This window comes from Myotis nattereri, assembly GCF_964212035.1.
Source record: "Myotis nattereri genome assembly, chromosome: 1".
NCBI classification, from domain to species: domain Eukaryota; kingdom Metazoa; phylum Chordata; class Mammalia; order Chiroptera; family Vespertilionidae; genus Myotis; species Myotis nattereri.
The window spans coordinates 48,815,083-48,842,072 of NC_138075.1; the positions used below are offsets into that span (position 1 = coordinate 48,815,083).

Genomic DNA, 26,990 nt, shown 5'->3' on the forward strand with positions numbered 1-26,990 from the left:
TTTTCCAATCATGATTAGCTTGATTGACAAAGCAGAAACAAAGACACAGCCAGCAAACGGAGTGGCTCGTATAGGAGCCCACGCTTAGCTCTTAAGTTTGTTACAAAAAACTCAAACTCAGACAACCCAAGACCCTCAGGTCAGAGGCCAGTGAAGAGAACCCTTATTACACGCCCCCCCACCCCGCCTCCCCGCACCACTACCACCAGACGCCAAAACCCTTACATTACATCTTAACGAGAAATTTTCTTAAATGCCTTTACCAAGTCTAGGGTCACTATTAGGAGATCAGGTCTAAGAATTCCATGGTTTTAAGGACGTCCCCCAGCTTAGCGGATTCACTCTATGCTCATGTGTATTTTACACACAGCACTGATCCAGGCACCGCTTTTGAGCGGTTTGGTGTATTCTAGGAGCCCAGATTCCATCTTTTGCTCTTACGAAAAATGTAGACCTTTAGGCATAACTAAACTGAGGGATCCAACGTTTTTTGAGGGGATTTTAGATTTTATTTCCTAATGTATTTGGGTCCTTGGAAGGGAAGTGAGGTTGCAGGTACCAGAAAGGACTTGGTTGAATAGACCAAAAACAAAAAATAGAGGCCTCCTCTGGTTCTACTACCTTCTCAGTGGAGATAGCCATGGGGGTTGGGGGCTGGTGGGAGGTTACAGCTTCTTAACAGGGTTGGGCTCTGCCCCTGGACAGCACTAGCTCACCATCCTTTTTACTTAATAATTGTCCTCCCTACTGCCCAAACTTAAAGCCTGCCTTTCCTTTAATTGCTGTTTCTCTTAACATAAACTAATGATCTTAAGTTCTAAACATTTATCTAGACGACAAGTATGGCTAGAGAAAACACACCATCCAATCACAGTCTCCAGTATATACTGAAAAAGGCGATTATTGGGTGCACTCTTGAGATTCACGTGGCCTGCTTTTAATTTTAAGAAAAGGAGAGTGAAAGGCATGGCAACCAGAAATTCAGAGGGTGACAACCTCACATTCAGTCATAGGACCTTCTTTAGGAAGCATCCAACACCTGCTTTACATATAACGGAACTAAATCAAGACTGTAAATGCCCGATTCCGCCTCTGGATATCCCAAGGTATTTTTCTGGCTGGTTAACCTGAAAGTCTCACCCACTGGCTTTTTCCTGTGCCCTGTTGAAAGATGCTGGGCAGGCAGAGCAGGTTTGCAGCTCGCTAGGCTAACCACTCGGAATAAGACAAGCTCCCTGCAGCACTCCCAGCTTCATGACCTACTGGCATCAGACAAGCAGCCACACATGGACACTCACTTTTGGCTTTGCTCTTGGCTTCAGTTGCTCTAACTTCTTGGCAGCAGCCTCAATGGATGCTGCAGCCCCCAGTAATTCTGTTTCTGCAATGACGGTTGGGTCTTCTGGATCCACCCACTCTGTTCCTAAAATCAGTCCAAAGAGGGTCAGTCATGGCAGCCGCAGACCTCAGGGCTTTGGCTAAATTACAAACAACAGCTGGATTTTCATGCAGAGAAGTTCCCTGAGCCTACCAGCTGCACTGTCCTAAGGAAGCACCCCCGAGTTCTCAGAGATCAGCTGGGTGCAGAGGGATGTCTGCCTGATCCTGCTTTTCTCACTCAGTTGTGGGCACAGCCCTACCACAGGAGCGGTCTCATTAGTAACAGTTTCAAAATCAAGATCTCACGGACATGGCCAGCACAAACATGACTCTGACTTCTAACTCAGGGCCATGACTGTAAGCAGGCATCCTCAGGAGACTCGAGACTGGGCTGAGCACAAAGAGATTTACTCCGCTCTTCTCCTGGGCACTCACCTCAAATCAAAGGGAAACTGGAGAGAAAACCTCTCCCTGGTGAGTTGATTGCTTCTATGGAACCGTGAAGGGGTCTGCCAACAAAATACCCAAATTGTTCTGTTTTCTAAACATGAGGGGTATTATTTAAATAAGAATAAATATTCTGATAAATGAAAATAAGTGGCCAGGCCCCCCTCCCCCTTTTTTTTGTTGGAGTCTTTAGGGTGTGGCCAGACCCTTAAAAGAGAAGCGGGCAGTTCTAGATGGATATGCCATTGAAGTAGAAGGCCTTAATATAAAGACTGGAGAAAAGATTTGCTTCAGGAGGATATTACTTTTTAGATCTAACTCTGTTCCCGTTTGATTTTTTTAAGGAAAAGCACTTGCCTATATTCCTCTGACTGCATATGCCGAGACACGGCCTGTGTGGCTGTGTGTTTTCTCTGCTCAGTTGGCTGTACTGGCCCTGCCATGGAGTGGTGCCCCAGAAAGGACACGAGAGGGTGCCACCCACCTTTCATGGCTTCTGCTGCCTGAATGAGCTCAGTCACGGCACCAGCGACTCGCTTGGAGAGAGCTGCCAACTGGTGCTTGAGTTCCGGGGTTGGTTTCTGAAGAACCTGTGGGTGAAGAACAAGCCACATGCATGAGGAGGATGGCAACCACTGTGACAGGAAGCACCCTCACTGGTGGACACAGCTGGACATCCCGGTTTTCAGTTGTAACTTTGCCACCAAGTGACTTCAGAATTTTGGGGAAAATGAAAAGTTGGGAGCCAGGGGTTTCTCTAAAGTCCCTTCTGATATACTCCCTTAAGATTATAAGGGAGACAAAAATACTTATTTGCCTTTTATTTATACTGTCATTGTCTTATATCTGTACTTTTACTTGTACATAAAATAAATATATGCACCTGAAAATTACCCAGTGCTACCTAAGCACACTCTGAGTGAACACAAAAGCCAGAGGCTATGGGTCAGCTGGTACTTGTGACAAAACAGCCAATGTGGAACCAGAAAAAGAAATGTATGACTCAGGTGGGATCTTGGAGACAAAATCGCCAAGAGAGCCACAGCAACCAACTGATCAGGAGGGTTGTCCCAGAAGAAAAGTCCATTTCCAGTGTTTTCACTGCAAGCCTCGCTGGGAAGCCACGAAGACTTTCCCTCTTCTGAACTAGTTCACAGGTTTTAAAATTTTTTTGCTTTTTTGTGTTGACCCCCCCCCCCCCGCCGCCCCCACCACTGGTGTTATAAAAAGATATTGGAACTCCAACCCCAATCCAACTTAAAAGGCGTCCCAGCTGAATTCTTCCCCAATTCCTTCAAGGTGAGAACTAAGAAATGGGAGGAGAGCTCCTCACCGACCTCCACCGGGATTTACATGCTGACTTACACCATCTTGTTCCTTCCTAATTTCAAAAGTCCTCTTCCAACATTCTTTTCTGCATCTCTTCCCTGCGTGCAGGGGTAATCTTCAGATTCAAGATTCAGAAATGTTTAGACATGTTGATGAAAAGCACAACTGCTGTCTCTCTAGACAATTCGGAGCCTCTGAGCAGGGGATGAAGTGTGGGCGTGGGGACTGGATAGACCTGTGTTTGAACCTGGCTTTGCCTGCTACTGGTTTGCAACACTGGGTGGATTACTAAACCCCTCAGAACACATTTTCTTATCTGTAACACTGAGGTAATGCTGCCCCTCAGGGCTGCCATAAAGTTCAAATGCAGTAACACATGGGAAGTACCTTGCACAATGAGACCCTGTAGGAGTTCACTGAATGTTAATTCCCTTCTTGGGGCCCCATTCCCTCTTTCACCCAGCCAGGAATCATACTCATTGTCAGGAGTCTGGAAAAGATGCCTTTGGACCCTGGCCAAACCCTTTCATACCATAAAAGAAACATGATAAAAATCTGGGGCTGGGCGAGTTAATGGGGTTGTGTTTTGACCAGCTCAAACATACCAGCACATAGAAGACACTGCTTACATACTCAAACTGATTTGTCAAAGGTTTTAGAATACCTCACATGCCTCTATTCCCACCCTTCTTCCTCTTATAAACTTTTAAATTTTATATTTGCTGCTGCACTGATTTTACCTATTCTGTTATCCTCATTCTCTCACCGTAGGATCGACACATATCACCATGAAGAAATTACGAACTCAGTACAGACTTGTGAAGAAGTGAGCAGATGAATGGAGGAGTGAAAAAGACATCAACACACTGTTGGAATAATTCCTAATATGGTGGCTTCCTAGACCAGTTCCCAAACAACACTAGAACCATGGAGAGGTGGAGAGAAGGTGTAAGTGCTTTTTGCTTTCTAACACAGCCATGGGAAATCAATTTAGTTATATGTAGGTTCTGGAGTCAACGTGCCTGTGTAACCATGGTCCAAGTACTTATCCTCTCTCTAAACTTTATTTACCAATTAAGTGATCATAACAGTTCTTTTGTTATTGAGTTGTGATAAGACTGTATAGAGACATAATTTAATATATAATTCAGAACAAAAGATTCACACAGGATGAGAGTGAAGGGATGGAAAAAATTTTCATGAAATGGGGAATGAAAAAAAACTGGGGTAGCAATACTCATATCTGACAAAAAGACTTCAAAATGAAGGCCATCACAAGAATCAATAAAGGTCACTACATAATACTAAAGGGATTGATCCAACCAGAGGATATAACCTGGTAAACATATATGCACCCGATATAGGAGCACTTAAATATATATATATAAAAAAAAACCTTCTAGAGGACTTTAAGGGAGAGGTTGACAGCAATACAATGATAGTAGGGGACTTTAATACCCCACTGACTTTACTAGATAGATCCTTCAGACAAAAAACCATCAAGGAAATAGTGAATCTAAGTGACACACTAGATCAGATGTATTTAATTGACTTTTATAGAACATTTAACCCCAAAGCTGCAGAATATACCTTTTTCACATGGGTCATTTTCAAAGACAGACCACAAGTTAGGACACAAAACAAGTCTTCACAAGTTCAAGAAGATTGAAATCATGTCAAGTATCTTCTCTGATCACAGTGGCATGAAATTAGAAATCAACTACAATAAAAACACTCAAAAACATTCAAACACATAGAGGCTAAATAGCATGTTATTAAACAATAAGTGGGTTACCAACGAGATCAAGAAAGAAATCAAAAGCTTCCTGGAAGCAAATGAAAATGAACACACAACAACCAAAAATCTATGGGACACTGTGAAAGCAATCTTGAGAGGGAAGTTCATAGCACTACAGGTCTACCTCAAAAAGCAAGAAAAATTATTAATAAAATAAGCTATCTAACCCTATAACTTAAAAAATTAGAAAGAGAACAACAAGAAAAGCCCAGAGTAAGTAGAAGGAAGGAAATAAAAAAGATAAGAACAGAAATAAATGACAGAGGTTAAAAAAAACAATACAAAAGATCAATGAAACCAAGAACTGATTCTTTGAAAAGATAAATAAGATCAATGAACCTTTAGCTGGACTCATCAAGAAACAAAGAGAGAGGACCCAAATAAATAGAATCAGAAACTTTCTTGTCCTGTCCAGTGTGTGCTTATAAAAAAAGCCTTTCGTTCTGAACAACTGTTTGGAGCTCCCTTCAGTTTGCTAGGTGGGATGCTGCTCCATTCATGAATTGTTCAATAAAGCCAATTAGATCTTCAAATTTACTTGGTTGAATTTTTGTTCTTTAACAATATAGAATGTTCTTAGCAACTTTATTTGTAATAATCAAAGCCTACATACAACCCAAATGTCAATCCACATGTTTATAAATAATGGCACATCCATATGATGGAATACTATCCTATATAATAAAGAGGTAATATGCAAATTGACCATCACTCCAACACACAAGATGGCCACCACAAGATGGCCAGCGGGGGAGGTTGTGGGCGATCAGGCCAGCAGGGGACGGCAGTTGGGAGGTACCAGGCCTGCAAGGGAGGGCAGTTGGGGGGATCAGGCCTGCAGGGGAGGACAGTTGGCAGGGGGAACCCAGGCCTACAGAGGAGGGCAGTTAGGGGTAACTGGGCCGGCAGGAGAGGGCAGTTAGGGGCAACCAGGCCAGCAGGGGAGGGCAGTTAGGGGCGACCAGGCCTGCAGGGGAGGGCAGTTGGGGGGGACCAGGCCTGCAGGGGAGGGCAGTTGGGGGCAACCAGGCTGTCAACGGAGGGCAGTTAGGGGTGACTGGGCTGGCAAGGGAGAGAAGTTAGGGGTGACCAGGCCAGCAGGGGAGGGCAATTGGGGGAAATCAGGCCGACAGGGGAGCAGTTAGGCGTCGATCAGGCTGGCAGGGGAGTGGTTAGGGGGTGATCAGGCTGGCAGGCAGAAGTGGTTAGAGGCAATCAGGCAGGCAGGCAGGTGAGCAGTTGGGAGCCAGCAGTCCTGGATTGTGAGAGGGATGTCCAACTGCCCATTTAGGCCCAATCCCAATGGCATCAGGCCTAAACAGGCAGTCGGACATCCCGCAGGGGTCCCAGATTGGAGAGGGTGCAGGCTGGGTTGAGGGACACCCCCCACCCCAAGCAAGAATTTTGTGCACTGGGCCTCTACTTTATTCATAAAAGGCAACAATTTATTGATACACACAATATGGATGGAAAGGAAAATACTGATGCTGAGTGAAAGAGGCCAAAGAGGAGCACATGCTATATGATTCTATTTATTAGAAAGTCTAGAAAATGCAAATTTATAATAACAAAAGCAGATCAGTAGCTGCCTGGAAATTTTGAGTGGTGATGGATCTATTAATTATTTTGATTGTGTGGTGCTTTCACAGATGTATTTATATGTTGATACTAAAATTGTACTCTTTAAACATGTTCATTGCATATTAGTTATGCCTCAATAAAGCTGGAAAAAAGTTAAGGGTGTGGTGGGGAGGTTGACATCACCTAAGTGGAGTGGTGAATGACTTCTGTCTTTAAAAGAGCCTTGATGGAGAAACAGAACCACTTCTGTGTACACCATGGCTCTCTAAGAAACAGTCATATGATAAAGTACCCTACTGAGATAAGGCAGGAGGAAAGGAGTTTTATTTTCATTCTGCTATTAAACCAATATGATTTCTAATAGCAGGCAGGCAATGGACAGAACCAAATTAAAGTTCTGCTACTGGAAGCAAGGGTAATTTTAACCCTGTCAAGGATCTCATATTGTGGGTCTGCAGCAATATTGAACCGTGATTGCTGCAGAGGCAAAGTGGCTGCCTATTGGCCCGCAGTGCAAACTTTATATGTGACACTGTTCAAATGGGCATGTCTGCTGCTTCATAAAGCCTCTCCCAGAGCAGCGAGGAGATGGGGCTGCCAAGATCAGATCCTATTATTGTGGATTGCTAACGGGATTCTCCAAAGAAAAGGATTCCCCAAGTAGGGGTTTTCAATTTGGAGCCTCAATTACAAAACGATCCAGCTGGGTGTTTGGGTCTGAGAACCCTTTCAATAGCTTAAGGGCCCTTTTGTGTTTGTGTTGTGTGTGTGTGTGTGTGTGTGTGTGTGTGTGTGTGTGTGTAAATCTCTAGTTTTTAATTGCCTTTTTATTCACCACCCTTAAATAGCTAATATAATCTTAGTATTCTTTTCTTCTACCTTAAAGATAATTTCAACCAAAATGTGATGTATTCTCTAAACTGGCAATTTGGCTTTCATCTCCTGGTTCTGTCCCTCAAAGTCCCCTCAGAAATAGATACTGGTTCCCTTGCTTGTGCATCTCCACTTTCCTCATTTCCTGTCGGGTCTCCATCAGCACTGCCCCAGCGGTGCTGTGGCTCGAGGGCCGCTCAGTGAGGAACAACCTCCCTTGCCCTCAGCCTCATCTTTGCCTGTATTTCTTTGAAGTCTGGTTGGAGAAGGGGTTAAGGGCTAATAATGTGAAATGCAAACTCACTTTTAGAAGCAGCTCCAAGAAAACTACCAATATCCACCGTTTAGGTGACAGAACATTGTCACAGGGCCTCTCCAATTTTTGTTAGCAACTTGTATTTTCCTATGTTTGTGGTAATTCCCTGGAAATGGAGGCTGTTTTCTTCCTATATTTTTATTAGAAAAATACCCTTCCAAGAGTATGTCTAGCTTTTTAAACAGATAAAAATGAATACATGCGCGAATATATGCATGATTACATTTTAATCATGTTTCCTTGGAAGTCAGAACCATCAGCACGTGTCATCATTAAGAGGCAACAACATCCTTGCAAAAGATGAGATGATTTTTTTGAATGTTTCATACAAGTTTTAATGTCATTTAGCTTTTCTTCCTACTAATGATTTCATTTTAGCACCAATTACCGTCACACTCTAAACCTCAACACAGCTATGGAGAAACAGGACATTTAAATTTCTATCATAATTACAGGTTGCAATGGCAATAATTGCATAGAAAGATGAAAAGAAACTTATGTGGCAGGTTTTTAACAGACACATCCACCACCCAGGTCTGCAACAGAAGATTTTAAGAATCCTGCTTCTCTGGGAGGAAGAATTCGTAACAGAATATGAACCTATTGAATAATAATAGATCTGGTGGCCCAGAGTTATAGACCCCCAATAATAATTCTAAATTCTTAGAAAACTACCAGATCTGTATCTGTTACTGTACAGATTGGTAGGACCTGGTGAAGCCCAAAAAATGGGTGTAGGAAGCAAAGTGGCAACCCCTGAGGATGATATTCAAAATCTTTGACCAGAAAGAATTTTCAAAATAGCAACAACTTCCACAAGCCATTCCTAAGTCTTCCCTGCCCGTCCTGATGGGCCTGCTTTCAAACGTGCAAACAAAAGAGAGCTGAGTCTGGGGCAGACTTTACAGCTGCTTGGAAGCCCTCTTCCGTGGCGTTCCAGGTTCCATATGATAAACAGGGTCACCCAACCTGCTCTCGCTGCCCTCCTTGTAAATGGCTTATCCGCTGAGATTATGGGTCGATAAAAGGCAGAGAATGGGAAGGGAGGACACAGGCCTAACTGAGCATTTTGAAAGGACCCTGGAGCAAGAAGGGAAATGAAAATCAGCGGAGCTATTAGCTTCATGGCTCCAACAGCTCTAAGGCCAGAGAACCAAAATGACACCGTGGCCTGTCCAATTGCACTCCTTTAGGGGTCCATGATCAGACACTGGCCAAGAAATCAATGTCTCGATTGTAATGAACTGGGCACCGGAAAAGAGATTGTCCTCAAAGGCCCTATGCAAACTTTTCAACATCAACTCAAATGCTCCCATATCAACCCCCGAGGATTCCCCCATATGGGCCCTCCCAGAGTTAACGGGGCTCTGGTAAGCTAGTAACAATACAGCAGGTCCTCAAATAATGTTGTTTTCTTATCACCTTGATAAAAAAAATAATCAATTCCCAGCCAAGGACACTATCTGTGTGGAGTTTGCATGTTCTTCCCATGTCTGTGGGTTTCTCCTCCCACATCCCAGAGATGTGCACGTTAGGTGAACTGTGGCATCTACAATGTCCCAGTCTGAGTGTGGGTGGGTGTGAGTGGCCCTACAGTGGAAGGGCGTCTTGTCTGGGGTTGGCTCCTGCCTTGCACCTTGAGCTGCTGGGACAGGCTCTAGGCATCTGTGACCCTGAACTGGAATAAACAAGTTGGTAAAGAATTACCTGTTTTTATTAACCTTTCTTAAATGTATGTATAGCTCACATTTCTTTCAATGTTTAATATTAGAAGTGTTTTGGGTCTTCATTTAGAAATGTAATGATGCTTCTGCAACTAGAAATATACTGTAGGAACTCAACTCTTGTTTATATCACTTATCCTATGGTATAACTGGTTTCATTTTAAATTCTTTTGCTCAAAGTTGCAGTATCCAAGAGCCTACTGATGTTAAGTGAGGACTTTCCTAGGACAGCCAAGGGGAAACTAAAATTACTTGAGCGGTGCTTTCTCCTTTCAACCCCACCCTCACTGGACAACAAAATCCTCAGAGTAAAAAGGAAGTGTCCATAGTGGGGACATCTCAGAAAGTTTAGAGAGAATTTTACCTCACCGAGTACAAATGACTCTGGGACCTTTCACTGAAAAACATTCCTCTTTTTGCTCTGTAACCCAGCACCAGTCAGTCAGTAGGGGGAGACCTCCTTTCTAAATTAAAAGGGCTAACATGTGTTGTTTCCAATAGAAACCTCCCTTTAGAATTTCCTGACCAGCCTGAACCTAGTCTTTTATGTTCCTTAGTGTCTCTTCTTGACATAGAAGAGGAAGAATTACAACAAAGGTCCCCTAAGTTAATCAAAGTGGCTGAAAATCTAAGGACCACCTTTTTTAAAAAAAATAATGTTTTTATTCATTTTTTTAGAGGGAGAGGAAGAGAGAGGGATAGAGAGATAGAAACATTGATAAGAAAGACACATCATCAATTGGCTGGCTCCTGCACGCCTCCCACAGGGGATTGAGCCCACACCTCGGGCTTGTGCCCTGACCCGGAATTGAACTGGTGACCTCTTGGTTCCTGGATCAATGCTCAATGGCTGAGCTACATCGACTGGGCTAAGGACTACCTTTAAAATTGAAATTGGAAGAATAGAGTGCAGAACCTGGTAGACATAACTAAACCTCTCTCTAAATTATCTCAATATCCATTGAAGCCTGAGGCCATACAAGGCCTCACACCCATTGATGACATAATTGCCGGGGGCTAACTGTTCTCTGTGCTGAGGACAGGATGGCGACTTGTCCAGGATTTGAGGGACCTGAGAGCTCTTAATAACATACAGATTCCTCGGTTCCCAGTTCTAACCCAAACACTGTTGTTGTCAAGTTCCTCCAGACTCAGCAGCTCACTGCTGCAGACCCCTGTGCAGCCTGCTTCAGCATCCCTGTGGACCTCACAGCCAACGTCTACTTGCCTTTACACGGAGTAAGTGACCATGTACCTGGCAGTCATGCCTCAAGGGTACAGAGGCCCCTCTTATTTCTCCTAAGGATTTCCCCGAGATTTAAACATCCTCCAGGTCCGCAGGGAAATCGGCCTTTTTACAACGTATAGATAACCTCTTGCTGAGCTCAGTTACCAAAGAGGTGTCCATGGAAGATTCCATTTATTTGCTGCAACAGTTCACTGAAAAGGACACAAAGCTTCTAAGGAAGCATTTCAATGATCTTTAGACAGTGCTCATTACCCAGGCCGCGATCTCAGTGCTGAAGGAACGCAGCTGTCTCCAAAAGGAATGAAGCTAAGCCAGGGATTTCCTAGACCCACAACTAATCAACAGCTTCGTGGATTTCTAGGCTTAACTGGTGACTGCTGATGCCCTCACAGTGGCAAAGAAGCTGTTAGAAAAATGTGTTTCCCACTTAGGGTGTACCTGCCACAATTTCCAATGATCTAGGCACCCACTTCCTTGGGCAAATCAGGTGAGCCTTGATGGAAAGACTTGTTCTCAGAATTATCACTGTCTTCATCACCCTCGGTCGCCAGGCAAGGTAGAAAGAATTAATGGGACCCCCAAATTTAAAATCTCTAAACTTGCTAAAGCTACTGGACTCCCCTTGCCTACCGTATTGCCTTGGGTCTTGCTGAGTGTTCACAGTACCTCCTTTTGGAAATATAATCTCACTCCACACAAGACAGTCACCAGCAGGCCAATGTCTATTGGTTTTCAACCTTCTGTTGATCCCTTGCTGTCTCACGCTAGTAGGACCAGCTGCCGTTAAGTTTCTAATGCTCCAGCTTATCATCAATAGGTTAAAGATGCCACCCAGATCCCATTGTAAAGGATCCTGTGGGTCACAGCCTAGAGCAGTGATGGCGAACCTATGACACACGTGTCAGAGGTGACACGCGAACTCATTTTTTTGGTTGATTTTTCTTTGTTAAATGGCATTTAAATATATAAAATAAATATCAAAAATATAAGCCTTTGTTTTTCTATGGTTGCAAATATAGTAAAAATTTTCTATATGTGACACGGCACCAGAGTTAAGTTAGGGTTTTTCAAAATGCTGACACGCCGAGCTCAAAAGGTTCACCATCACTGGCCTAGAGCCTGGTGACTGGGGATTCTAGACACATCATCAGAGGAGCCCTCGAGCCCCACTGAAGGGACCTTACCAAGTACATACTCCTGCCCACTGATGCTGCTGAGCTGTAGAAGGCCCCAAGCTATGGGTCACAGCTAAGGAAGGCTCCACCCGACATTGCACAGACACTGCACACCTACGACTCACTGTAATGAGGAAGAGAAACAGCTGACATCAGTGCAGACTGCTTCCACCCAAGGCACGGGATCAAGACTGCGCACTTTAACCAAACATGAAACCCTCTCTTCTTGTCTCTTTCCTTCGCTCCAGCCTTGGCCTGGAAAGATGATGCCATCCATCACCCCCATCTCCCAGACCATTGCCACGGTGGGGCGTTACCTGTCAGACGTGGGACTTGTTATCAGAACCCCAATCTGGCCATGAACAGTGCACAGTGGAGGTGGCCAATGCCTGGCAGGACTTTATCCTCAGTGGTGATCATTCTCCTCAGTGGCTGGTGTATAACAGGCCATGCCTCTTAGGTTATCCAACTGTTCACAAATCCACACAGACAGTGTCCTGGGTCAAATCCCCCGAGTTTACACTGTCAAGTTAGAAAGGACCTACCATGATTCAGAATTCACTTCCTTTGGCAGGTCCCTGCTTCCCTAGCTTGAAATAAATAAAAGGAAGGCTATAACCAGGATCCTCTCCTTCGCTCTGAAAACATTGCAGAATCCACCGCTAAAGCAACATTTGCCCAACAAAAATTCTTTCAGTCTCTGTCCGAAGTTGCTTTTAACAACAGAAGAGCCCTAGATTATCCTTTAGCTGAGCAAGGAGGTGTCTATGCTGTGGCCAGCATGCACCTGGATTAATGCTTCTAGCGAAACTAAAACTCAGTTATGTAAGATCACGGAGCAAGCCACATGGCTTAAAAAGGTGACTCCCTCAACAAGATTTTTTTTTTCACTATTTGATTTTGACTGGTTTGGGTCTTGGGGACTATGGCTCCAAAGTACATTCCAAATACTAGAAATTACCGTTTTTATGTTTATCACCATAATTTCTCTGGCACATTGTGTTCTCTCAAAAGCTCTAAACACGTTTGCAGCCACTAACCACCAAGCAAATGATCTACTTAAGATTGGATTGTCAGGGAAAGAACAAAGGGAAGGACAGTCTACAGAGAGTGAACCTGGTTTTTCCCCAGCTGCCGGTAAGGTGCTCAGTTCTTCCGAGGAAGCTAAGGCCCCGGCGCTGGGGTGAGGCCCTCTTCATCCTGCGACTAGCAAGCACCACTCCCGGCGGCGCTCGCCCTCACTATAGCCTCTGTCTCGGAGCTCCCCTGCATCTACTCAGCCCTTACCCTGCACAATGATGAAGTGATGGTGACGGGGGATAAGATCAATGCCCTCATTAAAGCAGCTGGTGTAGATGATGAACCTTTCTGGCCAGGCTTGTTTGCAAAGGCTCTGGCCAGTGTCAACATTGGGTGTCTCATCTGCAGTGCAGGAGCTGGTGGCCCTACCCCTGCAGCTGGTGCTGTACCAGCAGGAGGTCCTGCCCCCTCCACCACTGCTGCCCCAGCTCAGGAGAAGAAAATGGAGGCAAAGAAATAAGAATCTGAGGAGTCTGATGATGACATGGGCTTTGGTCTTTTTGACTAAACTTCTTTTGTAACACTTTCAACAAAAGCTGACCTTGATGGGGAAAAAAGGAGACATATGTAATACTCTTTGTAATACTTAAGCAATAAAACAATTAAAAAAAAAAAAAAGCTGACCTGGGGGAGCGGGGGAGGCGCAGAGAGTGAACCTGTGAATGTCACAGGGATTAAGCAAAATCATGATGACCTGTGACTATCACACCGGGAATCTGAAAGCTGCCAGAACTGCAGAGCTGGAGCTGAGTTTGGTGCTACTGCCTTCAATTTGATCACATCTCCAAGTCAAGCTGAGAGTCTGATCAAAAGGGAGGGACTGTTACAGAGAAAACCCCAACAGGCCCAAATGGAGTCCCTGTGCTAAAGCCATGTCACCAAAGCAAGACTTAACATAGGATCTAATTGCAGTTTCAACCTTCTCCAGGAATGTAATCGCAATCAGTCTGGGATCCTCTGGTCAGGACCAAGGCGGTAATCTGTCATGTAGGACTTCGCATCTCTCTGAAAAGGCTGAGCACTCTGCCTGGAAAGGCCTTGGCCTTCCCCACCTCCCCTGTTCTATACATGCTCCTGGGGGAGGCAGGCACAGACGTGCACCTGATACACTTTCTGGTCTGGCCTTTAGGACCTTGGGGCGGGTGGGGGGCGCCAAGCCACCCTAGGAACTGGGAGTTGGTGCAAGCCTGAGGCTGCCAGCCACAGCCATAGCCACAGCCACCACACCCTTGCCAGTGGATTCGTTTCAGCCTCTTAACCCGGATCCACGCAGGCGCCCCAGGCAGGCGGAAGGTCACCAGAGGAAAGGAAATGTCGTTCTCAGCGTGGCCTAAGCCATTCGTCAAGGACTAGAGGAAGTCGTGAGAGGCTAGTAGGTCACCCACAGCCCTGGTGATGTTTTTCCTAAGTTGTTGTGGAGGCTGGTGTGGCTCTTTCAGGAGCCTTCTGTCCCCTCGTGGGATGTCCTGGGTCTTCCAAAGAGGACCTCCTGACACTCGTCCCCACCTGCTCTGTCCCTCACTCCGCCCACCCCCCTTCCATCCTAGTTTTGCCCCTGTGGTGCAACTGGAGAGCCAGGCCCTTCTGGACTTTCCCTGCCGCTTTCCCCGCCTGCACTTGAACCTCAATGCAGCCGCAGCCTCGCACTCAGAGCCTGAACAATGACCTTGGAGGGGTTTGCCTGAGGAAAGGATGGTCTGCGCCAATGAGCTCTTCTCCAGCCCCGGCTCACACCCCGACTCACCACCAGGACATGCTCCAGAAGGTCCAGGTAGCTGAGGGTGCACTCCGTCCCGTACCGCAAGGCTCTGGCGCGCACGTCCTCGCTGACATCGGGGTGGAAAGATGCTTGCTGGAGAGAGAAAGGAGCGTTGACATCTTAAAACAGAAAGAGCCAGCTGGTGAGTGAACCGGAGGACCAGGTGGGGTCCCTGGCCCGGCACTGTCCTATAGCCTGGACCCTGGATTCTGGAACACTCCTGCTGCCTCACCTGGTGACCTCTGGGAAACCTGTCCTGACCCCCTGGATAGTGGGTGGTCCATCTCCACAGCAGGCTCCCTCCAAGTCTGTGTCTTGACATTTTTAGTGCCCTGGAGCCAGACAAAAGCAAGTGAATCTGGTCCCTCTTATCTTCCTTTTTCCTTTCTCCCCATCCCCACCCCAGCTTTTATGAAATGTAAGAAATTCCCCAGACACTGAGAAGTTCAGGAAGGATTCATGATTAGGGCTTACAGCAGGAGATGTGCGGCCCCAGGGTCAGCTGCGTCTCCTCAGAGCCGTGAGAAGTCCTGCGACCCCTCTCTGGTCACAAGCTAATCGCCGCCAGGCCCTCTCGCTGTGACCTTACCACGCCAGGGTCACAGTGAGTCGCCCAACCAGGCCCTCTGGCTCCTGGGAACCTTCAGACAGTGAGCTCCCCAGGACCCTCAGGCGCCTCGCATTATACAGGCCCAGATAAGCTGAGCAGGACGTATGGTGAATGAGCACTTGGCGCTTTTTCCCGTGCCCTCGTGACCTGCAAGGTGACCATTCACAATATATCATTTCAGATGGCACACCCCCTCCAGGGTTGCTGGATCAGCTACAGAATGCCCAGCTGAATTTGAATTTCAGGTAAATAATGTAATGTAATGTAGGTAGGGGACAACTTATTTTTAATTTGCTAAATCCAGCAACCCTATCCATAACGACCTTTCTTCCTTGCACGGTCTCACTCAGGAAAGAACTTGAGAGGGCATACAAGAATACACAGAAAACTGTAAATAAGTCATGAATCAGGACACATGGGAATCACACATTAGGGCAGTGATGGCGAACCTATAACACGCGTGTCAGAGGTGACACGCAAACTCATATTTTTGGTTGATTTTTCTTTGTTAAATGGCATTTAAATATACAAAATAAATATCAAAAATATAAATCTTTGTTTTACTATGGTTGCAAATATCAAAAACTTTCTATATGTGACATGGCACCAGGGTTAAGTCAGGGTTTTTCAAAATGCTGACACGCCGAGCTCAAAAGGTTCGCCATCACTGCAGTAGGGTAGCAGGTCAAGATGGACGGGGTAGAGTAACCGGACTCCACATTTCTTCCAGTCAAGCCCCCCTGCCTAGGATGGGGGTGGGGTGCTTGTGGAACACCTGTGGGCTCTCCCCATACCTGACAACCTTCCCCCGCCCTCTGAGAGAAGCAGGAACAATTCAATGGCCAGCATCTGTCATTCATGAGTCTGGTTTTACTCATCTGAGACAAACTGGCCTCAGAGGTAGGAGCCATTGCATGCCCGTAACCACAGCTTAACCATGTTACGAGCCACGCTCTTCACTGCCACTGCATTGTATCATCCTCGTTCCCGTGTCTCCAGGTGTGAGGACAGAGCCCTGTGTCCGCTCTGGTGAGACACACTTGGGGAAGACGCAGACAGCTATGCTGCCTCATGTCACCTTCAGCAGCTGACGTGCAAGGCCCTCATCCAGAGCCATGTGGGAGCTAAGGCTGAGGTGCTCTTGTCCACTGCTGCCGGCTCTGTAACTTGGCAGGGCGCTTTGGGAGAGCAACCTAGCAGTAATTAACATGTCCTTTCATTTTACCCACCAAATTCTAACTCCTGGGAGTCTTGCCTAAGGAAATAATCCAAAACAGAGAAAAAACAGATATGCCCAAAGATGTTCCTCGCAGTGAAGTTTATGGTAAAAAAAGAAAATGCAGACAACCTAAATATCTGATGATAGGGTAAAGATGGTATTCATTAACAGAGTACTTCGTGGTCGTTAAAAGCATCAGTTATAATGGCTCATAGCAACACAGGAGCAACCATCTAATGTTAATTGTTAACAGTAGATACAAAATTGTATATAATGTAAACCTATGCCCATGGAAGATCAGAAAGCAGCAGACACTAGAATTAATTTAGGGTGTAGGGAAGTCTCCACCTAAGGAATTAGTGTCATCCTTCCTTTCTGATAAAACGGGCCAGTATATAACCTACTGCACTTCCATATCTACCCTGGGTTCCCTGCTCAGCCTCACACGGCAACCTGGCCCGCTGCTTGGCACAAGGGTTCCTTCTCCATCCACCATTCAGCATCCCTCGTATCCTATCTAATAAAAGAGGAACATGGTAATTAGCGTACGACCGCTACCCTTCCCATTGGCTAATCAGGGTGATATGCAAATTAAGTGCCAGCCAAGATGGCGGCCGGTAGCCAGGCAGCTGGAAGCTAACATGAGGCTTGCTTGCTTCAGTGACGGAGGACTCCAACGTTCCCCACCTGCCGCTGCTAGCCTCTGAGCTTGCAGTTTGAAACATTGTAACAAATATAGAAGCTTAACAAAACCCCAGAAACCTGCTTTCAGTCGGCCAGGATCTCAGAGCTGGAGTTATACATTGTTTTGATTATAGAACCCAAACAAACCAGATACCTGCTTTCAGCAGCAGAGGCCTCAGAGCTGGAGCCAGAGCTAAAGCTGGCCCAGAAAAAAAAGAAAAAAAAAAAGAAAAAAGGAGCGGTTGGGAGCTTCAGTCACCCGCCAGCCTGAAAACAGCCCTCAGCCCCTCACCCAGACTGGCCAGGCACCCCAGTGGGGACCTCCACCCTGAAGGGTGTGTGACCAGCTGCAAACAGCCATCATCCCCTCATCCAGGCTGGCCAGGCACCCCAGTGGGGACCCCCACCCTGAAGGGTGTGTGACCAGCTGCAAACAGTAATCATCCCCTCATCCAGGCTGGCCAGGCACCCCAGTGGGGACCCCCACCCTGATCCAGGACACCCTTCAGGGAAAACCAGCCAGCTCCACCCATGCACCAGGCCTCTATCCTATATAGTAAAAGGGTAATATGCCTCCCAGCACCGGGATCAGCGGAGCCGAGAGGCCTCCCGGAACCGGGATCAGCGTGACAGGGGGCAGCGCCCAAACCCCGATTGCCCTGTGGCCCTGTGTGTGACAGGGGGCGGGGCCACAACCTCCCTATCCACCCTGCTCTGTTCCTGACAGGGGAAGGTGCCCAAACCTCCTGATCAGCCCTGCTCTGTGCCTGATACGGGGGAGCTCCCCAACCCCCTGATTGGCCCTGCTCTGTGTGTGATGGGGTAGAGCCATAACCTCCCCATCGGCCCTGCCCTGAGTGTGACAGTGGCAGTGCCCCAACCCCCTGATCCGCCCTGCTCTGTGTGTGACAGAGTGCGGTGCCCAAACTCCCCTATCGGCCCTACTTTGTGAGTGACAAGGGGGAGCTCCCCAATCCCCTGATGGGCCCTGCTCTGTGCATGACAGGGGGGAGCTCCCTAACCCCTTGATCGACCCTGCTCTGTGCATGACGGGGGAGCTCCCCAACCCCCCTGATTGGCCCTGCTCTGTGCGTGACAGGGGGCAGCGCCCCAACCCCCTGATCGGCCCTGCTCTGTGCGTGACAGGGGGTGGCGCCACAACTTCCCTATCGAACCAGCCTTGAGTGTGACATGGGGCTGTGCCCCAACCCCCGAATCGGCTCTACCCTGAGCGTGACTGAGGGTGGCATCTCAACCTCCCAATCTTCCCTGCTCTGTGCATGACAGGGGTCAGCGCTGCAACTCCCCAATCGGCCCTGCTCTGAGTCCGACCAGGGGCTGCACCTAGGGATTGGGCCTGCCCTCTGCCACCTGGGAGCAGGCCTAAGCCAGCAGGTCGTTATCTCCCAAGGGGTCCCAGACTGTGAGAGGGCACAGGCCGGGCTGAGGGACCCCCTCTCCCCGCCCCCCCGAGTGCACAAATTTTTTTGCACTGGGCCTCTAGTTCTATATATTCCCTATTGCATGCACCTCACTTCCTTTCTGCAAAGGGGTGGAAATAATGTAAATGTCAGCCTGCTAAATAAATCCTATCTCAGCAGGAGTCTCAGGGCTCAGCAGTGACGCTTGTCATCAAGCCTGGCTGTTATTTTGTCCTGAAAAGTGAGGATGGTCCAATCCAGGGAGGAGATGAGGCTGGGCCAATGAGTCTTTAAAACTTAACCTCCCCCCTCCCCCCCTCTGCAAGCAGAGGAATGTGTATGAAGAAAGAGACTTGAAAATCTGAGCTGTTTGCAGTTTACAGCTTGATCATTTCCTTCCAAACTTCCCCTTTTCATTGCATGTCTGTAATGGAGACAAAGGGCCTGTCGCTGCTCAACCACAGTGACCCTGACCGAGCGCAGGGGCTGGGAGGCCACGGCCGCAGAGACAGATGGGCTGCGAGCTCTGGGACCTGGTTTCAGTCCTGGCTCTGAGAGTCAATAGCTGTGTGACCTCGGCCATGCCCCTCAGTCCCTCCAAGCCTGTTTCATCATCCATCAAATTAGGAAAATTCCCCTGGCTCTTCCCATCTGGGACCAAATGAGAATATGTAGGACAACCCTTCCAAAGCTACGAGGCGCCCTGCATGCACACCCGCGTGGCTCCGGGGCCACACCTTGCTAGGCAAGTACTGTTCTCCGATTGAGACTGGAACCCCTCTTGGAGTCATCGTTTTCTGGAAGGCCGGTTCCATTAAGCACATCAAAATGACCAATACTCGTGGCCTCAGAAGAGAGTCTAAACTCCCTGGCCCAGAACACGAGGTCCCTCATGAATGTGACCCTACCGACTTTGCCACCCACAGTCCCCACCCTCCATCACGCCCAGGAGAACAGTAAACTGTCTCCCACACGAGGCCCTTGCACACCACCTCCAACTCCTCCTATCCCTTCTGAGGAACCACCAGGTGGACCTTGCACCGCTGCCCTCATGCCCCACGCTGCAGTAGCTGCAACAGCAAGTTTTCAACTTCTGTGGTCCACCCCCCTGCTCACCATTGCAGGGGGTTACCAAGCAATCACTGAGCAGATGTCAGAGTCCCTGGGGCAAGGCTGGTGCTCAATGGATGTAGGGGACAGAGAGCTCTCTCTTACGGCTCACTTCCTTAATAGAAAAATAGTAAAGCTCAGGTCATAAAGCTCAGGTCTCCTCGGCTCCCTTACAAAGCACTGGCTCAGGGCAGCTGCCCTAGTTCTCTATCTGAAAACCAGAAGAGTTTCTCCAAAATGCCTGGCACAGAGAGCAAAAAGGCTGTTCCCCAACGTTCTCTTCTGTTCCTCTAATTCACTTCCTCCCCCATTAGGGCAGCGCCCCTCCTAGCACAGACTGGATGGCCTTCGGAGGCAGGGAAGGGTGCAGGCAGATGAGGGAGGCAGCTTTCATTTGCAGGGCCTGGAACAAAAGGCCACTGTCCCCATTTACTGCGGTCAGAATGGCCTGCACCATGCTCTCGTCTGTTAAGGCAGAACTGAGAGAAGTGAGCGGCTAAGCCAGCAGGGCGACTCCCTCCCTTCGCATGCAGAACTAACTTAGAATCTTTTTCCCTCAGGCTGAAGTGCACACGCCTTCAGCATGCATTTCACTCCATACTTCAAGGTGCTGAGCTGCTCCTGTGTACAGACCCCGCCCCTCGCCTTCTCCAGACTGAACCAACAACTCAACCATAACAGAGAACTATCCATCCATCCATCCAGAACAACACCAAGGCTTTTACCTTGCAAGCCATCAGCATATCTGACACGGCTTTCCGGCTCAGATTAGCCGTGGCGATCACATCCTCCTGTCTACACGAGTTCCCAGCTGCCACGGCTTTGGCTGTTGCCATGGTGATGCCTTTCGTCATCCTTATAGACTCTTCAGGTGATGATGTCTTTTCAGGTACTTCTTTTGACTGGAACACCTGGAAGTTAGAAATGGAAGAGGTGAAAAAAAAAATAAAAAAGGGAAGGACAAAAATAATTTATTCTTTTCCGACCAGGCTGCAGCTCAGAGTCTGAAAACTGAGCAGGCAACAGGAAGAAAGCGTCAAAAGGCAGGAAATGAGAAATTTAATTTGAGCATAGTAATATCGTTCTTGCTTTCAAGATTCTAGCGTGGATAAGCCTTGCACACCTATACTCGGCATTTAGGAGGACAATGAGGGCAGAGAGATATACCTACAGCATTAACCCACGTGTCTGTCTGCAAAAATGGAGACTCAATGCTTGAAACCATCCACCCCAGGGAAGGTGGGTCTGTGGCTGCTGCTGTCTTGCTCTAAGCCCAGAAATGCTGCAGTCCCGATGCTGGTCCTGGGGCAGGGCTGGCCTGGATGCATCAATCTGGACTCACCTCTCTCTCTTTAAAGGGGTGTGGGGCTGGGGGAAATGAAACATTCCGTTTCTTCTATTCTTGGCCTGTCTTACAAATATAACTGCATAATTGTGCGGAGGTGTTCATGTGGAATGTGCCACAGTGACACTGTGAATTATTTAAACACACACACACACACACACACACACACACACACACACCCCTCCAGAGGAGCTGGAATAAATTAACCATGGCAAGTGAATATACCACTTCAAAGTCCCACCTGTCAGTCAAGCCACCCGTCCATGCTTCCAGCCCATGGGTCTTGTCTTCCCACCAAGAGTGCCTAGTGCCCTGGCTGTGTGCTGAGTGTGCACCTGTCCCTGCCCATGAGGACTCCCACACCGTGTTCAGTCCCGGGCAGCCACGTTTCAGCAGGGAAGTCTTCCCTGAGGCAGAAAGGAGGGCCCAGCCATCATCCTTGCCACGGGCCAATCAGTGCCAAACATCACTTCCCCTAAAAATGGGCGGCTGCAACTAAGGCAGGACCCCAACCCCCAGGCCCACCTCTGAAGGCTGCGCTGGAATGAAGGCCACACTTACAGAGCCCTCCACAGGAACGTGGCCCTCCTGGCTCATGCTCTTTGGAACCTCCTGGGTCCACTTCAAATCTGGGTCCATTTGAAATCACACTGGTATACTTAGTTTGACCATGTGTCTATAATTTCCCAGGAAAGCTCCACCTTCCGAATTTTCTCCCATTGCCACTATTAGGCCCACTCACATCTGTCAGAACATGTGTCCAGATGTTGGTCGGAAAGCCCCAGCCCATGTGGGCAGGTAAGTTCCAGGTAGCAGTACTTAAGGACACCACCTGTATTCCTTAGCACAGCATTAACCAAGGTGGGTTCATTAGAGACAGGAGAAAAGAACACAGGCTCCATCACCAAAGCCCAAGAGAACCACTCATTTCCACTGCTGACCCTCAAGGGCTGGTGGCCTTCACAGGTGACCTTCTAACGATGCAGGACAGCTGGCAGCAAAGGCCAGTCCCTCATCTCCACCGCCAAAGAGAAGTGGAATCTGTAACCAGACCTCCTATTAGAAAGAACTCTCAGTCTGAAACACTCTCTTCCAGCATACTTCTGTTTCCAGGGATGAGGGCGAGTCAGTGCAGTCATCATGGAACCAAAACAACCATAGATAGATAAAGGCATTCAACTTCTAATGGCAAATCTTAGACTCCAAAATCCACACATGAGCAAGAGTGAAGTGTTGTTGGTTGCGACGGGAATCCAGAGGGGCTGTGAGTGTGGCTACACTATTGTATAGATGATTAAATCTCAAACAGCTATACTGACTTTTCCCTTTGCCAGGAGTCTTCTGTGATGCTTTGGTTTCATGATGCAATTTTAGTGTCATGAAACCTGAACTGTCCTACCTGATACATTTCAATTGATTCCGTAATTACAATTATAAATTGATCCTAACCAAATTCTGGGGTGGACAGTTACAGGTGGGATTTCGGGCAGGCAGGGGAGTGAGACTCCCTAGTTCAGGTGCTCCGGGTAGAACCCCTTTATCCTCACAATCTCAGAAAAGCCTGGGCTGGGGGCAGCTGTTGGACATGGTGCCCCAGGGAGGAGATGTTGGCTCCTCACCGTGAGCTCCTGCTTCATGTACTCGATCGTGGCCTCAAGCGCCCGGGTGCCTCGCGTGGCCTCGTCCTCCACGGCCTTCACAGTCTTGAGAAGGGAGGTGACATTGGTCACCATCACCTGCATGGGAAGAAAGGCCGAGAGGAAACAGTGCACTGAGGGTTCATCCCTACCCCTTCCGTTCCAGATCCGATGCCATGAGCAAAACCACCTTTCCTTAACACATTGCGTACCGCATAAAAATCTCTAAGACATACGCCAGGTATCGCACGCTGTTAGGCAAACTGCACGTTATTTAAATCATCATAATGCACTTTAGGTGTTGTTTTTCAATAATTATAACATTTTTATTTACAAAAACAAACAATTAAAGTTCCTAGTACTTTTTTAACATATGGTACTGCGGAAAACATTTTCCTCTATGAAGAGGGACCAAACAAAATTTACATAAGTATCTAGATTCGCTCCTTTTTCCATGGGCATGAAAAACGAGAACACTCGTGAGCGGTCCTTAACAGATGGCGCGCGAAACACGAGAAAACTCCTGAGCGGTACGAAATGTGTTAAGCAAGAAAGGGGCTCAGATGTGCACCCTGTGCTTCTCACCCAGCACTCCTCCTGCATGCTCGCCCCTAGTTGGGGCTCCACTCTACCTTGGCAGCCCCCTTGAGCTGGTACATGGAAGGGTCATCGGCGGGCTTGCTGGCAGCTCCCTTGGTAGCACCAATGAGGTCTGAAAGGGCCTTGGCCACATCTTTGATGGCGTTGATCAACACCACCTGAAAGAGAGCAGGAAGCCCAGGTGAGCACCCCAAGCAGTCACCTACTGGCTTCACCTAGAGCAGCAGTTCTCAACCTGTGGGTCGTGACCCCTTTGGGGGTCGAATGACTCTTTCACAGGGGTCGCCTAAGACCATCCTGCATATCAGATATTTACATTATGATTCATAACAGTAGCAATATTACAGTTATGAAGTAGCAACAAAAATAATTTTGTGGTTGGGTCACAACATGAGGAACTGTATTTAAAGGGCCAGAAGGTTGAGAACCACTGACCTAGAGCACATGCCCAAGGGCAGGCTGGGGGCATCTGGGTCTCTAAGTCAGTAGCTGTCAAACCTGCAACTCACGGAATCCTGGGAGCTACCCCTGGGCATTCTGATGCAGGAGTCTGGAGGAAGATCCATTATCCAGACTCCGAAAAGCTCTCCGAGTTACTTGACATGTTTACACACCTCCTAGAGGACAGCTCTGCGGACACGCTGTCTACGCAAAGAATGAAGGTGGCTAAGCAGACACCTGAGAGGCAGCACCATTCACCTGTGCTCTGAATTGGTGACCAAAAATGCTGAGGACAAAATGTGAGCCTCACAGCCTGGCCTGAAAGGCCTCCCTGGTCACTCACCTGCATCTTCGGCTTTGGTTCCTAGAATCTCTGACTCACTCAACAAGCTACAGGCACATGGGTCCTTCCTCCCCACTGAAAGGCCCAACTCATCCCCCATTCAGGGCCTCCGCTCCTGCTGTTCTCTGTCTGGAACCTGGCCCTTTTCATCCTCCAAGTCTCAGCTCAAATATCATGTCCTCAGAGACCTTCCTGGACCACCCAAACTGTATCCCGGCCACACTCACCTACACCCGCATCCACACTGCAACTCCATCAGCTTGCCCTGTTTTATTTACAGCGTTTATCGGCATGTGGAATTATTTTAGTATTCATTCTCTTAAACACTTCTGCCTTCTCCCCTGACTTGGATGTAAACTTGGATGTAAGATCCAGAGGGCCGGGCTGGACTCCTGCCTGTGAGTTGACACTCAGAACAGGGCCTGGCACATTGGTGTGCACTCAGCACGTGCTCGTGCAATGAATGGATACACAGGTGTGTGCCCACGGAACACAGTATCTTCCCTCTTCTAATGGAACACGGCCTGTCTTTCAGTGTGCTGGACTTGGAACCTGAAGTGCCAGCCATACTCAGGGACACGTGACATCGGGCATTACATTAAACTCTTCTAGGTCCAGGTGCTACAATTTCAACTCCTACTTCCATAACAACAACTTCACTTTATTGAGGGCAGTGTTCCAGGGCTGAGCCAGGCACCATACACGTATCATCTCATCCAGTCCTCACCACTGCCATTTCAATTGGGAACTAAAATGCTTGTGCCCACACTCCCAGGGCTTGGGAATGGAAAGTTGGGATTTGAACTCTGGTCAATGTGACCCCAAGGGCATGGTCTTCACCTCCAGACTCTATTATGCTCTACAGCTCTGGCTCCTACAAATGAGATCAGCAACACCAGCCCTGCCCATCTCCCTGCACTGCTGTGAGGATGAGCTGGACAACATATGTGGAAACAGGCATTAGAAATTGAGAGTCCCAGTCAGCTGCAAGCACAGGGACACCGCGATTTCACAGCCCCGTTCTCCACCCCGTGCCTTTCCACCCACAGGACACACGGAACCGTGGCCAACCTTGGAAACCAGGGCAAGTTGGGCTGCGATGGGGCTCGTGGGGAAGGGCTGATATGTGGGGACCTCACACTGATTCCTGAGACGGTAGCAGAGAGAGGCAGAGAGAGGAGGCTGAGAGACAGAAGCATCAGAGCTGCTACTATCCCACCTGCCCTGTCCCATCCCTGGTCACTGGGCAACGGGCTGGCAAGTGGGGACATTTTCCTCTAGAGGTCTCATTAGAAATTGAACCTTTAGGATATCTAGACCACATGGGAGTTAAGACTAAGCAATTCAATACATTTCTCTATTCAAAGATTTAAACAGTTTCTGGCCAAGTCACTTCTCTTAAAGTTGAGCCAGGCTTGGAAAGCGTGAGTTCCCACCCCAAGGATGCAATCTCAAGCTTTTTCTTCCTCTACGGGGGGATGAACAATACTGCAGGCAGGGATTTCTGTGAAGACTTCGAGTTGCAAAGGGCAGCTCTGATGCTGTCAGAAGGAAATCCAGCAAAATGAATAAAGCGGCCACATTCGCAAGGTTCCCTCAGGGCACCAGGCTGCATGGGAGCAGAGCTGGTGGCCTTGTGCTCATCAGAACAGTAATGAACCAGACACAGGATGGCGGGAGCTCTCTACCCATGTTGTCCAAATGGGCCAAAGAGACTGGTTTACTAGTCTACTGGTTTCATCAGTGAAAAGGGAAGTGTCTACATATGATGGTGCTGGGATAGAGAGAACGGAGGGAACGTAAGTTTTGCACTTGGCTGTTAGTTTAAAAACAGGTGAGCATACTATCAGCAATAAAAAGTATATTAAAATAAATAAAAATAAATATAAAAATCCCAAAACAAACAAAAAACCCAGGTGAACATATATTTGATGGGTATCTACCATGTACCGGGAGCTGTGTTGGGGCTTAGGTTTCAAAGATTAATACGCTATGATTACTGTTTTTGATAGCTGACAGTCTAGGCTGGGGACAGAGGCAGATAGCGCCAATGAAACTGCTAAATCAGAGCAGAGTATAAGAGCGCAGAGCCCTTCCCTGCCCCTCCAGTTCTCTCTCCCACTTCAGAGCCAAATTTCTCAAGTAGGGTGTCTACAGGTGCTGGCTTCGTTTCTTACCCTCATCTGGCTTCCCTGCCCTCCAGGTCACGTGGGCCAGTGGCTAGCTCTCAGACCTTCCCTTTTCCTGACTCCTCAGCCATCGCTGGGTTGGAACTCTCCCCACCCTTCACATCAGGCTCCCTGGCTCTCCTCCTAGCAGCTGTACCTGCTTCTCGATCTCCTTACTCATCTCTTTCTCCTTAAATGTTCTTAAATTGTGCATTCCTCAGGGCTCCGCCTGAAGCCCCTTCTTCTATGCACACGTTCCCCCCCTCTGGGGTCACAGTCGTCTGTGTGGCAACCATGCCTGAATCCACATCCCTGTACCTGAGCAGGCTCATGCCCACACACTAGTGGTGCCCGCATGTCCCTCTGCCACTTCTAATTCAACACGCCCCAAACGGAACTCACCTTCATCTCTGGCCCAAGCCAGCTCCCTCCAGGGAGCTTCGTACGTGGAGCCACGCCCCACTCACTGATCTAGCCTGAATGTGGAGTCAGCCCTGCCCCTCATTCTCCCTTATCTCCAAATGCTCACTGCATTCAATTTTGTACCAAGCCCGGCTGAGTCTTCTGTACAGATTCCTCTCAAATCTGTTGGCTCGACCCCTCCCGTTGGTCCATGCCACAGTCCTGCCTGGACAAGGTCATCCTACCATCCCCAAACCACGGGCACCCTCACACACACACTGTTTACTTCCAAGTTCCCA

General features: G+C 48.1%; 2 protein-coding genes across 3 annotated transcripts in view; one reads left to right on the top strand and one right to left on the bottom strand.

The window, feature by feature from the left end:
• The window catches only part of TLN2 (talin 2), a 428,326-nt gene that overhangs the window by 19,738 nt on the left and 381,598 nt on the right, over window positions 1-26,990 (bottom strand). For both annotated transcript variants that reach the window (XM_081089528.1, XM_081089529.1), the window contains 6 exons: window positions 23,370-23,495; window positions 22,720-22,836; window positions 20,481-20,666; window positions 14,697-14,804; window positions 2,312-2,417; window positions 1,299-1,423 (listed from right to left, as the gene is read on the bottom strand). In XM_081089528.1, the coding sequence (XP_080945654.1) occupies window positions 1,299-1,423; window positions 2,312-2,417; window positions 14,697-14,804; window positions 20,481-20,666; window positions 22,720-22,836; window positions 23,370-23,495 (768 nt within the window). The remainder of the gene's footprint in view (window positions 1-1,298; window positions 1,424-2,311; window positions 2,418-14,696; window positions 14,805-20,480; window positions 20,667-22,719; window positions 22,837-23,369; window positions 23,496-26,990) is intronic.
• On the top strand, window positions 13,179-13,412 carry LOC308517979 (large ribosomal subunit protein P1-like; the record flags this gene model as incomplete). Its single annotated transcript, XM_081089548.1, has 1 exon — window positions 13,179-13,412. The coding sequence occupies one exon, from the start codon at window positions 13,179-13,181 to the stop codon at window positions 13,410-13,412; it is 234 nt and encodes a 77-aa protein (XP_080945674.1).